Raw genomic sequence first — 17,334 nt, 5'->3', positions numbered from 1 at the left:
CTTCCTTAGTCAGGACACCATCATCTTCTGCCAAGAAGACACCAACAGCCCAGGTGGTCTCCCTGCCTTAGTCTCACTCTCTTCTAATCTATTTGTCACACTGACTGGAATAATCTTTTAAAACCATACATCTAATCATGTTGTTCTTCAGTTTAAAATCTTTCAGTAGTAAAGTCCAGACTCCCTCATTCGATTATTAGGCTCCGAATGACGTGGCCACCAAGTCCCTCCCCAGCCTCTTCTCTTGCCTTATGTTCACACACTGCACTCTCTGCTCTGGCCATAATGACTTTCAGTTCCCCAAACCTAACTTTCTCTAGGATTGCTGGGCCTTTGCCCACGCTGTTCTCTGCTTGGAACACCTTCCACTCTTCTTTTGGGTAACTCGATGCCTTCTCCAGGTCTCACCTCAGCTGTCACTTACACAACCCCATAGACAGGCTTATCCCCAACCCTTGTCTGCAGCGTCCTCCAGGTGACTGTGTCTCCCAGGTGGGTAGCCCCTGAAGTAACCCTCCACACTCCATCACTGTCGGGCAGTTGGAAGGCTGGAGAGGCACGATCCCCCCGGAGTCAACCTAGATCCTTGTGGCTTCAGCCCCCAACAGGTAGGGAGCCCACTAAGCTTCAGCTCTAGAGCAGAGACACAGACAAGGCTACTGGTGTGTGCAAAATATTGACTTGTGAAAATTACAGTATCCAAAACATGATTTTTTTCTAAAAGAGCTTTTTAAATTTTGTTTTCTGAAAGTTAAAACCAGAAAATTTGTGACAGGTTAAGAATTTAAGGGGATTTTTCAGTTATGTGATGTGAGGCTCTCTGTAGTTTTGTACCAACTAGATTGTTCAATTCCTAAGAATGAGGACCTCTCCTATTCATCTTTGTAATAGGGACAGTGTCTTGCAGATGAAAACATTCAATGACCCTACATTAGAGGAGAAGAAACTGGAACACAAATTGATTGAATGTTCCCCATGTGACAGATTTAATAAGGCTAATGTTGGTGAAGTGGAGGCTGCGCAGGCAGTAAGAGGATTCCCTTGTCTACTTGGAAGGTGAACATGAGCTCTGGCATCCCAGGCCTGGTTCAATGTTGATACCCCTGAATTGAAAGTGGCATTTCTGTGTACTCTTACAGATGTTCCTTCATTTGCCATCAGAAAGATAGCTGCGAAGTGATATATAGTAACTTTGGAGGCGTATTTTATTTTTAAACCTCTATTAACTTTGTGTCAAATAATCAAAGCTTAACAGGATGTATATTAAAGATGGTGGGAGGGAATCAAACTTCATTTTTAGAGAAAAATAGCAAATCAAAACAAACTGATGCAAGGGACTTTGTGGCTCTCTCCTTCCTTCAGCTCCTGATATGAGTCCTAGATTGATTACATATTCATACTGATTAGCTGTGCTTTCCAATAATTAGAGCAGCCATAAGCATTTGTACACTAATTTAGAGTTCCTAAAGCATCCTTAGGAATATTAGCATAAATGTTTATTGAATGTCTCGTGTGTGCCAGGCATGATTCTATACATGATAAGGAGTCACTGATGAATAAAACCAGTTAAAAAATGTCTGCTTTCATGGTGCCTACATTCTAACACCTTACTTTCCCCGTTCATCCATACATCAACCCCACAGAGTCACACTAGGAAAACTGGAGTTCAGGAGAGTAAACTGACTTTCACAGAGTCCCAAAAGAGTAAGTTTGGGGTCAGAATTTTAACCCATCACTCCAGATTCCAAGTCTCATGCTTTTTTTTTGCTAGCTCAGTATTCACTGTGGAATCTTAGCTGATGCTCAAAAAGATAATCTCGAGTAATAGTCAGGAGAGAATATCATATTCAATAAGTTGCTTTTTTTTTTTTTTTTTTTTTTGAGACAGACTGTCACTCTGTCACCTAGGCTGGAGTGCAGTGGCACAATCTCAGCTCACTGCCACCTCTGCCTCCTGGGTTCAAACAATTCTCCTGTTTCAGCCTCCCAAGTAGCTGGGATTACAGGCACATGCTGCCACACTCAGCTAATTTTTTGTATTTCAGTAGAGACAGGGTTTCATTGTGTTGGCCAGACTGGTCTTGAACTCCTGAGCTCAGGCAATCCACCTGCCTTGGCCTCCGAAAGTGCTAGGATTACTGGCGCGAGCCACCACACCCAGCTCAATAAGTTGCTTTTATTATTGAGTTACATAAGTCTTTTTTAGAAAGGATTTCAGTTATAAGAGTTAAATACTAATGGTCTTAATCATAAGAGTTAAAACTATAAATTAACTGGAAAGGAGCAGCTGCCTGGAGGAACCCAGGGCATGTGCCTTCTGATGGCCACAGTGAGTGCTGAGGTCTTCAGTGTAGGCTGTGAGGGGACTGGCTGCCTAAACTGCCAGCCACTGGTGAGGAGGGTAGATTAAGCTGATGGAGCAGAAAGTCTCACCATCCAAAGCCATCCTTTCCCAGACTCCATGTCTGGTGGGAATAGATAGGCAATCCATGAAAGACTACTGAAGTGTGTGTCTTAGTCCATTTGGGTTGCTATAAAGGAATCCTCGAGGCTGGGTAATTTATAAAGAAGAGAGGTTTATTTAGTTCATGTTTCTGCACGCTGAACAAGAAGCATGGCACCAGCACCTATTTCTTACGAAGGCCTCAGGAAGCTTCCATTCTTGGTGAAAGGCAAAGTGGAGCAGGCCTCACACAGTGAGAGGGGAAGGAAGAGAGAGAGCATGGAGAGAGGTGCCACGCTCCTTCTAATCAGTTCTCACAGGGACCGATACAGTGAGAACTCGCTACTGAGAGGATAGCACCAAACCATTCCTGAGGGATCTTCCCCCATGACCCAGACACCTCCCACTAGGTCCCACTTCCAACAGTGGGGGTCAAGTTTCGACATGAGATTTGGAGGGGACAAATACCCAAACAATATCAGTTTGATAAAGAGGATATGAGTAATTTCATTCTTCCATCGGTGTTGAAAAGTACCATGTCCATAAATCATCAAATGCTGGCCCAGAGGGAACTTTAAAGAACAGCCCCTTAATTTCAGCCACGTAGTTTACCAAACTAGAGCTGGACTGGAGACCATGCCTTTTTGTTTTTTTTTTTTGTTTTTTTTTTTGAGGTGGAGTCTCACTGTCACCCAGGCTGGAGTGCAATGGTGCCATCTCAGCTCTCTGCAAACTCTGCCTCCCGGGTTCAAGCAATTATTCTGCCTCAGCCTCCCCAGTAGCTATGATTACAGGTGCCCACCACCACACCTGGCTAATTTTTGTATTTTTAGTAGAGACAGGGTTTCACCCTGTTGGCCAGGCTGGTCTCGAATTCCTGACCTCAGATGATCCCCCCGCCTCGGCCTCCCAAAGTGCTGGGATTACAGGCGTGAGCCACCATGCCCAGCCTAAGAGTATGCCTTTTTAAAGACCCCATAAAAATTTTCCAACTTGCTTATCTCATGTATCTGCACTAGCTCAATTGCGAGAATGACTTCTGAGTTGATGGGTCAGTTTCCTGTTCCCACATACCTGACCTCATTCTACCTATAGGCATAAAATCAAGAGGAATTTACAACAGATGGGCTCAGGCAACAAGTTAGCCCCAGAGTGGAGCTCAGCTACAGAGGAATGCTTCACTGAAAGAACTATAAGTCCCTGAATTCGATTCAAGACTTTATCAAGTCCTACTTCAGTTAGGATCCAGTTTACTCCCCAAAGACCCATGAGTACGCTCTCAGTTACTATTTCCCTTGCCACACGTATAGAAGAAAAGCAAGAAAGTTACTCTGCTGGGAAACACTGCCAAGGGGTCTTAGAAGCAAGAAAATTTGCCTATTTTACACAGGTAGTTTAAAAAGAACCACCCTTATAAATGGGTGTTTGTCCCCTTATTATTTCAGGATACTTGCAAAGCTCCTCTCCTCCAAATATGTCTCTAATTCAAGTATCACAGTGTCTAAAATTCTACCAGTAAAATGCCATTACCTAAATTAAGCACAGCCTTCTGTCTTTATGTTGATATTTCTTTAAATATCATGCCCATAGTTTTAAAATGAAATGATACTAAAGGTATATAACAACAAACAGCTGAACCTGGCTTTATCCCTTCAACTCCTCTGTCTCATTCCCCAACCGTTTTCTACTCTTTTACCCATTTCTTTTGGTAGTTCCCTATATTTCTAAATAATATAAGTAAAGTATGATTTTTATGTCCAATTTTAAAGGTTTTCTATGGACCTCTTCTTTTAGAGACGACATCTAGTTATCTTACATCCCTTGCCACTTCCCCTGACGCTGTAGGACTGATAGGTCTATCCCAGCCAGGGTGACTCAGTCATTGTTTTTCATGGCCACTGCCTGTTCTTTATGATCAAGGAGGAGAATGCTTTGGAGGAAACAGAGCTTTCATACGTTAATAGGAAGTGAGTCAAAAGTACTGCAACTGAAAGTGTGGCATGGGGTAGGGAGCATGGCCAGTCTCCTCTCTGGGCTCCTGGAAGTATGGCATGGGGTGGGGAGTGTGGCCAGTCTCCTCGCTGGGGTCCTATAGGACTGGGAACGCCTACGCCTTCACACCTAATTATGTTTGCTGGATTGCGTTATAGTTCTTCAGTGTGTGGACTTTTGTCAGTTTTATATCTGTAGGCCGGGCACGATGCCTGAATACAGAGCATGCTTAATAATGAGAGGCTTTTCATTGTATTTCTTATCAACAACACTCATAACTGAACATAAATCACCCTTCCTCGCCGGTCAGTGCACTATACAGCTAGAATTCTTGCTTTTTGATCGGTGGAGATAAAATGAATTTCTTTTCTCCATGTTAAGTAATCAGGTTCTGATTTTCCCTTTTCTTTCTCTCTGATAGTGTTTAATGCTCTAATGCTTTCTAAGCATGAGGCATTTTCCTGAGCTCTGAAGCCTAGTATCCTCAAAGCCCCCTTCAGGGAAACCTCAGTTCCTTGTCAATCAAGGCCTGTCACTGGCTTTGCCTTGGCCTTCTCTGGGAGAATGTCTGCTCCTTAAGTTGATGGTATACATACTATGCTCTTGGTGAAACAGAGTGAAGAGAGCCTATGCAACTTAGGAAGATCATCAAGCAATCTAGGATAAGCATTACGGGAATCCTAGAAGGAGCAAAGAAAGAAAAGGAAGAGAAAGCTTATTTAAATAAATAATGACAGAAACTTCCGAAATCTGTAAAGGGAAATGAATGTCCAGATCCATGAGTCCCAAAGAGCCACAAATAGACTAAATATAAAGAGATTTCACCAAGATACATTAAAATCAAATTCTCAAAACTTAAAGAAGCAATTTTGAAAGCAGCAGGAGAAAAGCAACTTGTCACACATAGAAAACCCATAAGACTGTCAATAGGTTTCTCCGCATAGCCCTTGAAGGCCAGGAGGGAGTGGGATGATATATTCAGAGTGTTGAAAGAAAACAACCAACCAAGAATATTATACCAGGCAAGGCTCTCCTATAGAAATGGAGAGAGAAAGACTTTCCCAGACAAAAGCTCTGGCAGTTCATCACCACTAGGCCACCTTACAAGATCTGCTACAAGGAGTTATTCCAGTTGAAATGAAAGGACGCTAACATTATGAAAACATATAAAAGTAGAAAACTCGCTGTAAAAGTAAAAATGTAGTCAAATTCAGAATAATACTACAGTGGTGGTGTGTAAATCACTTTTAACTCTAGTATAAAAGTTAAAAGACAAAGGTATTAAAAATAATTGTAGCTACAATAATTTGTAAGTGGATACACAATACATAAAACATGTAAATTGTGATATCAGTAACATAAAATATGTTGAGGTGGGGAGAAATTGAAGTGTAGGATTTCTGTAGGCAGCTAACGTTTTATTACTGGAGTGCAGTGGTGTGACCTCAGCTCACTGCAACCTCTGCCTCCTGGGTTCAAGCAATTCCCCTGCCTCAGCCTCCCAAGTAGCTGGGACTACAGGCACATGCCACCACGCCCAGCTAATTTTTTGTATTTTAGTAGAGACGGGGTTTCACCACGTTGGCCAGGATGGTCTCGATCTCCTGACCACATGATCTGCCCGCCTCGGCCTCCCAAAGTGCTGAGATTACAGGCAAGAGCCACAGCGCCTGGCCTAAAATGTTTTATATAAGCATCATAGTGACCACAAAACAAAAACCTGTAGTAGAGTTACAAAATGTAAAGAGAAAGGAATGAAAGCATACCATTACAAAAATCATCAGATCAGAAAGGAAGATAGTAAGGGAGTAAGAAAACAATAAAGGAACTACAAACAGCCAGAAAGCAATTTTTTAAATGGCAGTAGTAAGTCTTTATCTATCAATAATTACTTTAATGTAAATGAATTAAATTCTGCAATCAAAAGACAGAAGTGTCTGAATGGATATTAAAAAAAATCTATGTGCTGCCTGCAGGAGACTCATCTTAGCTTTAAGGATATACATAGGCTGAAAGTAAAGGCATGGGAAAAGATATTCCATGCAAATGGTAACCAAATAAAGAGCAAAAAAGATACTTATATCAGACAAAACAGACTTTAAGTCAACAACTTCATCAGAGTCACTATATAGTGAGAAAGAGATAAATTCATCAAGAGGATATAACAATTATAAATGTCTATGCACCCAACATCAGAGTACCTAAATATTTATTAACATAACTCAAGAGAGAAATAGCAATACAGTAATAGCAGGGTACTTCAGTACCCCATTTTCAACAATGAATAGATGACCCAGACAGAAGACGAATAAGGAAACACTGAACCTGAACAACACTCTAGAGCAAATGGACCTAGCAGACGTATAGAACACTCCTTCCACCAGCAGCTGAATGCACAGTTACATGTACACAGAACATTCTCTAGGCTAGATCATATGTTAGGCCACAAAACAAGTTTTAACAAATTTAAGAAGATTAAAATATCAAGTATCTTTTCTGACCACAATAGTATGAACTAGAAATCAGTAACAGGAGGAAAATTGGAAAATTCACAAATATGCAGAAATTAAATACATACCTGAACAACCAGTGGGGTCAAAGAAGATATCAAAAGGGAAATCAGAAAATTCCTCGAGACCAATGAAAATGGAAACAACATACCAACACTTATGGGATGCAGCAAAAGCAGTACTAGAGGGAAGTTTATAAAGAAAAGGTGGTGTATATCTATATGTACACAATGGAATACTATTTAGCCTTAAAAAAGAAGGATTTCGTGTCATTTGCAACAACATGGATGAACCTGGAGTACATTACGCTAAGTGAAATAAGCCAGGTACAGAAAAATATAGGCCAGGCATGGTAGATCACGTCTCTACTGCCAGCACTTTGGGAGGCTAAGGCAGGAAGATTTCTTGAGCCTGGGAGTTCAAGACCAGCCTTGGCAACATATCAAGACCCCATCTCTACAAAATTTAAAAAATTAGCTGGACATGGTGGCATGGGCCTGTAGTCTCAGATCTCAGGAGGCTGAGGTGGGAGGATCACTTGGGCCTGGGAGATCAAGGCTGCAGTGAGCCTTGACCACTGCACTCAGTCACTGCCCTCCAACCTGGGCAACAGAACAAGACCCTGTCTCAAAACAAACCAGCCAACAAAAAAACTAACAAAAAAAGAAGAATATAGCCGGGCGCGGTGGCTCAAGCCTGTAATCCCAGCACTTTGGGAGGCTGAGACGGGCGGATCACAAGGTCAGGAGATCGAGACCATCCTGGCTAACACGGTGAAACCCCGTCTCTACTAAAAAATACAAAAAAAGAAACTAGCCGGGCGAGGTGGCGGGAGCCTGTGGTCCCAGCTACTCGGGAGGCTGAGGCAGGAGAATGGCGTAAACCCGGGAGGCGGAGCTTGCAGTGAGCTGAGATCCGGCCACTGCACTCCAGCCTGGGCGACAGAGCCAGACTCAGTCTCAAAAAAAAAAAAGAAGAAGAATATGCATGACCTCACTTATTTGTGGAATCTGAAAAACTTGAACTCAGAGAAGTAGAGCATATAATAATGGTGGTTACCAGGGGTATAGTAGGGTGGGAGAAATGGGGAGTTGCTGGCCAAAGAGTACAAAGTTTCACTTAGGAAAGATGAGTAAGTTCTAGAGAGTTAATGTACAGCTCTAATGTATAGTTAGTAATAATACATTGTATACTTGAAATTTGCAAGAAGAATAGATCTTAAATATTCTCACCACCAAAACAAAAATAATGTGAGGTGATTTGATATACTAGCTTGACTGTCGCAATAATTTTATAATGTATTCATATATCAAAACATCACATCATAGACTATAAATTATGTAATTTTTATTTGTTTGTTATATGTCAGTAAAGCTGGGTCGGGGAGGGGAGGGGTGGGAAGAAGCTGTCTCGATGTGGTGGCCGAGGTGTCCTATATATCCTGAACTCATATTATTGCCTTTCAAATGTAAAAGCTGTAGGTGATGGGATGTCCCAAAGGTTTTAAAATCAGGAATGTCAAGATCAGATTTTGCTTTAGGAGGGCAATTTGAGGCAGCTTAAAGAGTGGATTGCAGGAGATAGAACTTGGAAGTGAGAACACCGTCGCACAAGTGCAGTGAGAGAGGAGTAGCCTGGAGCGGAACCAGTGGCAAGGGCCTGGGCTGCGGAGACCATTGGAGAGAGGGATGGGAGCCACACTGGGCTATCACCGGGAATGGAGAGCTAGAGAGGAGAAAGAACTGGCAGAGGGGGCCAGCGGAGAGAAAGGTCCGAAGAAAACCTAGCCAAACAGAGAAGGCTGGAGCCCTGGGCCATCTGGCTTGTGGAATGAGGGGCCGCAGGCTTCCTGTGGCTGAACCCTGCGTGGCAGAGAGGTGGGCAGGTCTTCTTTCTGCCTGCAGAAGGCTTCTCAAATGCCTAACAAAGTCATGGATTTCACGCAGCCCAGCTCAGCCAAGAGAGACACATATCAGAGTGTTCTAGAAACAAAGCAGGGCCCCAGGGGGAAACTGCGAGGCCTAGCAGGGCAGGGAAGCCGAACACAGGGAAGAATGCCTTCTCCTTTCTCCAGAGGGAAGCTCAACGGGCCTGGGGGAGGTCCAAGGGGCACTGGCCTGTTGGGACATTTACAGCCAGGCCTGGGGTTGGTTTTATCCTTAAGCATTGTTTTATCCAGGGGCAGGCTTTTTCCCGGAAAATTTCCCCTCTGCCTCACTTTGCTCTTCCCCAGGAGTGGGCTGGGAGCCCCCTCTGCTCTGAAGCCATGCCGGGGGTCCACTCCGTGGGTGTTCGGCAGTAGCTTCTAGGGGACTGGCCAGGCGCCTCCCTGGGGCTGCCTAGGGAGAAGAGTTGTTTCTGGGGTGACGTAGAGCCTGTGTGCCAGGGCACTGGCCAGCAAGGGTAAGAACCCGGCGGGCTCCCCCAGCCTAACAGGGAGCCGCCTCTGTCACGTGCCTGCGAGGTGGGACACAAGCTGGCTTACAAGTTGGTTCGACATAGCCAAATCCGCGTGCCACATTTCCACGCTATAGAGTGCTGGTCTTCATGATTATGCCCCTTGACATGACACAATAGGAATAAAAGCCGGGAGGCCAAGGAAAGGCCCTCTTTGGGGGTGGGGGCGCGGCGGCATGTGACCCTCGCCGCTGTGGGGAAGACCCGCCTTCAGGACGGAGCGCCAGCGGTGCAGAGGCCGCCTGGGACTGCCCGGAGGCCGGTGGGGAGCGGGCCAGCGAAAGCCCGTGCGCCCTCAGAGCCGGGGAAGGCGCGGGTCATGACCCGGGTTCGCCTGCAGAGGCCGGGCAGCGCTGCGAGGCGTGGGGGCGCCCCCGCCCGGTGGCTCCGGGGCTGGTGCGACCCTGGGCACGCCGGGGCCGGGGCCGGGGCCGGGGCCGGAGCCGGGGGTCGCGGCGGCCGGAGAGGGGGAGGAGCCGCGCGGCCCCGCCGGCGCCCCGCGAGCCAGGGAAAGTGAAAGGGCGGCGGGGCCTCCCGCGCGCCGCTCCAGGAAGTCGCGAGCAGGAAGCGCCCGCGGCGGCCGGGCCCGGCTGCGGTGCGCGGGCCTCGGCGGCGCAGGTGAGGCGCGGGGCCGGGGCCGGGCCGGGAGGCGGGGACCCCCAGCCCCACCGCCCGCACCTGCGGGGCCATCGGCGCTCGGGCGCCGCAGCCGCTCAGCACCTGCAGCTGCCGCAGGGAGCCGGGCGCGGGGCCCTGCGCACTCGGAGCTCGGCTCCTTTCCTCCTTCCTTTTCTTTTTTTGGGGGGTAAGTCGGGGCTGGTTTGGATGTTTTCGGAGAGCCAGGGACGGTCTCAAGCTGTTTTCGCGGAGGGAAGTCTTTGAAATACGACATCTAGAAGAGTAGCCCTAGGCGACAATGCCGGGCGTTCCCGGACCGGGGCAACGCTGGGATTCCGGGGAAGTGGAGGCAGAGGGAGCGGGCACGGGGTCAGTAGCCGCTCCACGGAGTCCCCGGCAGGGGCGAGCTTAGCTGTCCTGCCGGGTCCCCTGCCCACCCCGGCCCGGGCCGCGGTGACAGCTGAGGGTCCAGAGAGCCGGCAGGAGGGGACACCGCGCATTGTCTGCCGCGATGGGGACGTGGGCGTGCCCGCGGAATTCACCTCCTCCGGGGACCAGCCGCCCAGGGAGGAGCCGGCACAGAACGCTGGCTCGGAGCGCCGGCACCCTGGGCCTTTGCGTTGTCTGTCGGCTGAGCAGCTGGTTCCCGGAGCCCGTGGGCCTCCTGGCCAATGCGAGTGACAGCGACCTTCTGGGTTTATAATAAAGGGCTTGACGCGCCGCAAAGTCCCCTAGCCGCTGGCCACCAGCCTTCCAGCCCTCACGGCCCACGCTGTGATCCTGGTGACCGAGAAGGTACGTACAGTCTAAGGATTTGCATTTGAACGAAGGGTACTGGCCAAGCCCCTTACCACCCCCACTCCCCGCCAACACCCCAGCCCGCGGCCCCAGTTTTGAATCTCCAAAGGAGGAATTGCTAAAACCTGCGCTTTCCTGGTCTCCCTTAGCTTTTTGCCTGGAAGGTGCCTGCCTGCCTGCCGGCCTTTGAACTTAAATTGTCTGAAGTTGTGTAAGTGAATACATATTTTAGACTCCCCCCGGTGTTTCTTTATTAATCCCCTTTTAGAGCAAGCTTGAAAACCTCTGGCTCCAGACCTGTGATTCACCAAGTCATTTTGAAACTGCATTTACACGTTCTGTTTCATGCAGCCCACCTGTGTTGTTCTGTTTGTTGGGGGTTGGGGGCAGGTGGTGCAAATGGAATTCAGGTTCCTTGTACTTCAGCCAAGGGGAAAGAGATAGTGACCATTTCATTCATCTTTAATATGGAAAGCGCCTTTAAAAGCAAAAAGCCATAGAAAGAGCACGCTCTGCACAGGAAGTTGTATTCTATCTCTTAATTTAAAAAAAGTAAAAGAAAAATGCATGAAAACTTTTGTTTTGCATTTCTCACCCATCTTTGCCTGTAAAGTGAGACCCAGTTTAAAAAAAAAGTCACGAAGTAGATTATTTAAAGTATCTATAGGGCCACTTTGATTACGTGTAATGGCACCTCAGCCCTAAAAAGACTGTTGAACCTTACTCCTGCTATTGCTCACTTCCTATCCCCATTATTTGAGCCTCTTCAGATTACTTGGAACCTTCTAGGCAGCACAGATCACAAGTGGGTGGGTCTGGGAGTGGAGCTTGTGAATGTATCTTTCCCTCAGCTCATTCTGTTTTACAGTTGCCTAGGGTGGGTTTGTTTTTTCAAGAGATGGGTATAAAACCATGTGTCTTTCAGGGTTTTTTCTTTTTTTTTTTTAACTTTCAGTTTCAGGGGTACATGTACAGGTTTTACAGGTTGTAATAAAGATGCTCTAATGGGCTGTTTCCTCAGTTACTATCTTTTCTATTTTTTTAAGACAGGGTCTCGCTGTGTTGCCCAGGCTGGAGTGTGGTGGTGCAATCTCAGCTCACTGCAACCTCCACCTCCTGGGTTCAAGTGATTTTCATGCCTCAGCCACCCGAGTAGCTGGGATTACAGGTGTGCACCACCATGCCCAGCTCATTTGTGTATTTTTGGTAGATACGGGGTTTCGCCATGTTGACCACGCTGGTCTCGAACTCCTGGCCTCAAGTGATCTGCCTGCCTCTGCCTCCCAAAGTGCTGGGATTGCAGGTGTGAGCCACCGTGCCCAGCCTAAGTTGCTATCTTTGACAGTGCAATGAAACTGGACATTCTGCCGCTTTTCCTCCCTGGAATGGTAAGTTCCAGGGGCACCTGTAGAGAGTGACTTTTTAAAAAAAGTATCTCTTCTTTTTATGTACTTGGGCTGTGTGCCAAAAACTGGGTTTAAACCAAGTGATTTGTTCCCATTCTGCTGCCCTTTCTCTGCAGGGGATGGGCAGGAGGAAGAGTGGCTGGAGGGAGGAGGTGGCTCAGAGAAACAGGACAAACTGGAATCTGCCCCACTTATCCAGCTGACCCAGGCGAGCCGCCTAGCCTCATTTTTCTCCCTTGTGAAATGAACGCCCTGCCTCTTCAGGGTGGTCACGGGGCTCAAATGAGAGCGTGTCAGTCATGGTTCGTGCTTCCAGAGGTCTTGACCCACTGGAAATGAAGTGGTTTTCTGTGGTGCTGCACAGGCTAGGGAGGAAGGGCCTCATTAGTGGAGCTCTTTAACATCCCAAATGTAAAATCACTGTCTTTGCACATCTTAACTGCACTCACTATGAGAATTTATAGCACTCTTTTTTCACCCATTTTACAGGGAAAAGAATTCATCCTTGTTTTAAAAAGAAATCAAAGAGGTTTTTTTTTTCCCTCTTGACTTGTCAGTGCTTTCTGGGCCTTTGATGTTGTTGTCACAGGTGTTATCAGAGTTGGAGGTTTTTGATTTATTTCGTAGATGGCAGTGGAATGTTTCCAGACACGCTGGACATGGAGAAGCGGCACTTGAGGGGAAGGTGTTTGCTTCTGACCATCTGTTTCCAGACACTGGTGAACCCAATTCTTTACTCTGAAGCTGTCATCACAAAGTCATTTCCCAGAGTAGATCCAGACCCAGACTGGAGCCCACCCATTTGGAGCAAAAGATTGCTTAAATCTAGAGGTTTGAGCAGACATAGTTTTGAAGTCTTTGTGGCTGTTCATTCAACATGAGTTTCTTGAGCACGTGGTCTGTGCTGGGTTCTGGACAAGGAGATGGAAGTAGGACCTTGCCCTGCAGTCCTGGGCCTTCCTCTTTTGAATTTACAGTGAGGATAATATCAGCTAGTGTTTGTTGGGCATTTACTACATACCGGGCCACTTATCAAGTGCTTCCCATAGGTTATCTCATTGCGTGTTTATAACAACATAGATGCCATCATCCCCATTGTTTAGCCTGGAAGGAGAGGGAGCAGAAAAGTTAAGTGACTTGCCTCAGCTTACACAGCCCAGGGTCAGCCTTGGAACAGGAGGTATTGAAGTGGGGTGAATCCCACCTGTTCAGGCCCTGGAGGACCTACCTAGGAGAAAGGTGTAGTTCTGACTGGAGCAGACAGAAGAGATGAGGGGCGGCTCCTGGGACGAAAGCTCAGCGGGGATTTTGAATCTTTTTGTAAAAGGTGGTATAAGGGAAAATCCTTGGAGAATGTGCATTTTTGGAAGCTCACTCTCGAGGGAGGCAAAAGTGAATGTGGGGAACTGATTGGCTTTGGAGGACACAGTGACTCAGGAATGTCATGAGTTTGATGTTGGCATGGGAGACCGGGCCTGCCTGCTGTGCTGGGCCCCCTCTCGGTTCTCAGGCCTCCTTCCCCATTCCTTCCTATATTGCTCTGCCTTCAGCCCTGAGTTCATAATCAGGTCATTTTCTATGACCTCTGAGGTGACCACAAAAGATGAAAATTGAAGAGGCAGACAGAAGCAAATTCATTCCTCCTTTGGATTCAAATGGCAAAGTCACAATTAAATAATTGGTTTGATCTGCCCTCTTGTCTAGGCCGACGTTTCTCTGTCACTATAGTTCAAAGGTGACCTGGCCCACAGGGGTGGAACTGAGCCAGTCCAGTGCCCTGGCATGCCCTGGTATCTGGGCACATAGCGTGGATGCTGGACACATATTTGGTTTTGTGAATGGGTTGATCTCTAGATGCCTCCCAGATAGAGATGAGTTTCTTGGTTCCTTTTTATCCACCATCAGAATGTTGTTTGAAATTCATTTCAGGGTTCTCAGAACAAACCGCCTCGAGGGCAGATACTCCACCTCACTCCACCTCTTCCTAGTAACACTCGTGGTGGGGACCCCTGCTTGTATCAGATGTCCAGCTTTGATCAGGATGGGGTACTGCTACTGTACATGTGTGTGGTTACTTCTGCCAGTAATGCTGAATGTGTGAATGTCAGGACACTGGACTCTGAATGCCTGTCCTCCTCCTCGTAGAGAGCAGAGCCACTGCCAGAAGGAAGGGGACAAGACCCAGCAGGACACCTTCTTTCCACGCTTTCCAGCCTGTGGGAGCAGCAGGGGCAGCAGAGAGGGAACCTGGAGCTGGGATTAATGACCCATTTATGAAGCATCTTATTCTGCGACCGAGGCTGTGTGGTCAGTGGCAACATAAATGGCTCAACTCCCCGCTGGCATTCGCTTCATCATCTCGTTCTCCAGGGATCAGTGGTGAGTCCTGGCGGGGCAGGCCCTTGGCATGGAGCTGTGTATAAGTGAGGGCTACTGTGCAGGTAGTTGTGTTGCCCCAGTTTCATTATAAAACACATAAAACTTGAATCACTGACCTTGCCCATAACCGTTGAATTGCTTACTGGCAGTGGAAGCCATGACCCAGAACAGCGCTGAGGTGTCCTTTGCCCTTGGTACTGGCATTGTCAGATAGTGTTTGGGCTTCTGCGTGGTCTCCAGTGGTTTCTGGAAGAATCATGGTCCCTACAGAAAAGTGACCACAGACTACCAGCAGGGTTAGCAAACGACTGTGGTGAAATAAGCACATAACTTGTATGTAAGTTACACAACTCTGAGCTCAGATGAGTGGCCTCGCTGGGGCAGAACTTTCAGAGAGAAAATGAAATGTTCTGGTGCAGCTCAGAATGCCGCTTTCTGTTCAGAGAGCACCTCCCCTTGCATATTGTGAGAATCCTCCTCTTAGGTGGCCTCATTAATTCCATTCTCCTTGAAGAAAACAGTTGACAAGCCCAGAGTCTGAAGCTGGCCTCCCTGGCCTCTAACTTGTCCTGCTGAACTCTTCTGGGAGAGGAAAAACTTTGCTTCTACCCTCGTAGGTTCTGTTTTGGGGGAACTGGGAATTAAACTGACAAAAGACAGACTAGCAAGAGAAAAGACAGATTTCACCACTTACATACAAGAGGTCATAGAAAAGTGTCCCTCAAAGGGGCATTTAGAATTCTGGGCTTATGCGCCGTCCTTCACAGGGGAACGGGAGTGGGAGAAGGGCACTTGTGGGCAAACAAATGGCTTTTTGGAAAGACAAGTGGGCCCTCAAGAGAACAGATGGGCGATGTGATAGTTTTGTGACCATTCCTGTTTCAGTGCAGTGTGGAGGCTTCTCATCTCCAGTGGTAAGAGTCCAGCTTCCCTGGCTGCTTCTTGGGACAGAATTTATAGCAGGTGGATTCTTTTGAATTCTTTTGGGGAACTCTGCTTTTCAGTAGCTAAGAGAATTCAGGAACGCAAATGCCTTCTGCTCCAAATGATTTTGATGCCACAGCGGCGGATTCTGGGCCTATTCATCTCCTCCGCGCCAACCTCCTGGCGGCCCCCAGCCCTGCGCAGCTTCTCAGCCCTGCTGGTTGGTGGAGCATCCACAGGGTGTCTCAGGTTTGACTTGAGGGCATCTGTGTTCTTCAACCAGATTGCTTCTCTTCTTGACTCATTTCGTGTCTGCTGTGAGTCTAGCCACAAGTGCCTGAACAATTTGGTTTTATTTAGTGAGTGTTTAGCTTCTTCATTTTGTAAGTTTATTTTGATATAATTTCAAACTCACGTAACTTACTAACATCTGTAGGAAGTTCCTGTAGAGGAGATCGAGACCATCCTGGCTAACACGGTGAAACCCCGTCTCTACTAAAAAATACAAAAAACTAGCCGGGCGAGGTGGCGGGCGCCTGTGGTCCCAGCTACTCCGGAGGCTGAGGCAGGAGAATGGCGTAAACCCGGGAGGCGGAGCTTGCAGTGAGCTGAGATCCGGCCACTGCACTCCAGCCTGGGCGACAGAGCCAGACTCTCAAAAAAAAAAAAAAAAAAAAAAAAGAAGTTCCTGTAGAACCACTGTATGTCAAAGATTAACATTTAGCCTCATCTGCTTCTCTCCCTGCCCCTCCACAGTGTGTGTGTATGTGTGTGTGCATGTGTGTAGATGTATGTTTGTACACACACACTTTTGCTGAACCACTTGAGAGTAAGTTGCAGACATCATACCCTTTTATTTGTAAATACTTCCGTGTGTATTTCCTATAAAGAAGACATTCTCTTATAAAACCACAAAACCACAGCAAAAAGATCAAAATCAGGAAATTTAACACTGATAAGATACTGTTATCTAATCCACGGTCCATGTTAAAAATGATATCAAATATCGTCAAATATCTGTGATAGCATTTCTTCTTCTGTTCAGGATCTAGTCAGGTTCATACATTGCATTTAATTATCCTATGGGTCTAGTCTCTTCATCTGGCACTGTTCCTCGGCCTTTTTTCATCTTTTCTGACCTTGACTTTTTTTCCTTCTTCTGAGACAATGGCCTTGTTTTGTTTCAAGAGTTCAAGCCATTTATTTTATAGAATGTGCCACATTTTGACTTTGTCTGTTATTTCCTCATCCTCATGATTAGATTCAGATTATGTGTTTTTTACAGAAATCCCATAGAAATGAGGCAGCTTTCTCTTTACTGGAGAAGGAGTTACAGACATGGGAAGAGGGAGGGGAACTGGAAGGAACTGAGTGGGGCTGGATTGGAATGAAAGGTCTCGGGATAAACTGGTGACGGTCGATATAGAAATAGAGAAAGGTGTGTGTGTGCATGTGTGTGTGAATGCGTGTGTGTGTGTAAAATGCACCCTGCTGGGAGGTCCTGGGAACATTAATAGCACTAAAGTGAGCACACTTTGGTCTGGGATCTTGGTTTCTGCATGGCATCTCCCACTAAAAGGAGTCAGGAGTCCTCAGAGACCTGGCCAATGCCAGGACTGGGGCAGGGCAAGGAAAAGATGAGCCAGGAACATCTTGTGCCAGAAAATAAGGAAGTGCTTACAAAGGTACTCTGACTTGTCAAATCTAGGACAATCTGAGATTTACAATAAATGAGACTCATTGTGAATGATAGCCCATTGAATAGCATAAGACTCTGGCGAGTCCTACTGATGTAACTGAATAAGTA

The 17,334-nt window shown here is 46.8% G+C and overlaps 1 protein-coding gene across 2 annotated transcripts in view; it reads left to right on the top strand.

Annotated features, from left to right (window-relative positions):
* The window catches only part of SLC37A1 (solute carrier family 37 member 1), an 82,724-nt gene that overhangs the window by 5,427 nt on the left and 59,963 nt on the right, over positions 1 to 17,334 (top strand). The window contains exons 1-2 of one of the 2 annotated variants that reach the window (XM_025380820.1): positions 9,954 to 10,815; positions 14,370 to 14,603. In XM_025380820.1, coding sequence (XP_025236605.1) covers positions 14,548 to 14,603 — 56 coding nt within the window. In that variant the 5' untranslated portion in view covers positions 9,954 to 10,815; positions 14,370 to 14,547. Of the gene's footprint in view, positions 1 to 9,953; positions 10,816 to 14,369; positions 14,604 to 17,334 lie in introns of those variants that run through there. The other variant, XM_025380821.1, reaches the window with a different exon arrangement.

The sequence above is a fragment of the Theropithecus gelada genome, chromosome 3, assembly GCF_003255815.1.
Source record: "Theropithecus gelada isolate Dixy chromosome 3, Tgel_1.0, whole genome shotgun sequence".
NCBI classification, from domain to species: Eukaryota; Metazoa; Chordata; class Mammalia; order Primates; family Cercopithecidae; genus Theropithecus; species Theropithecus gelada.
This window is presented reverse-complemented; position numbering and strand designations above follow the sequence as displayed.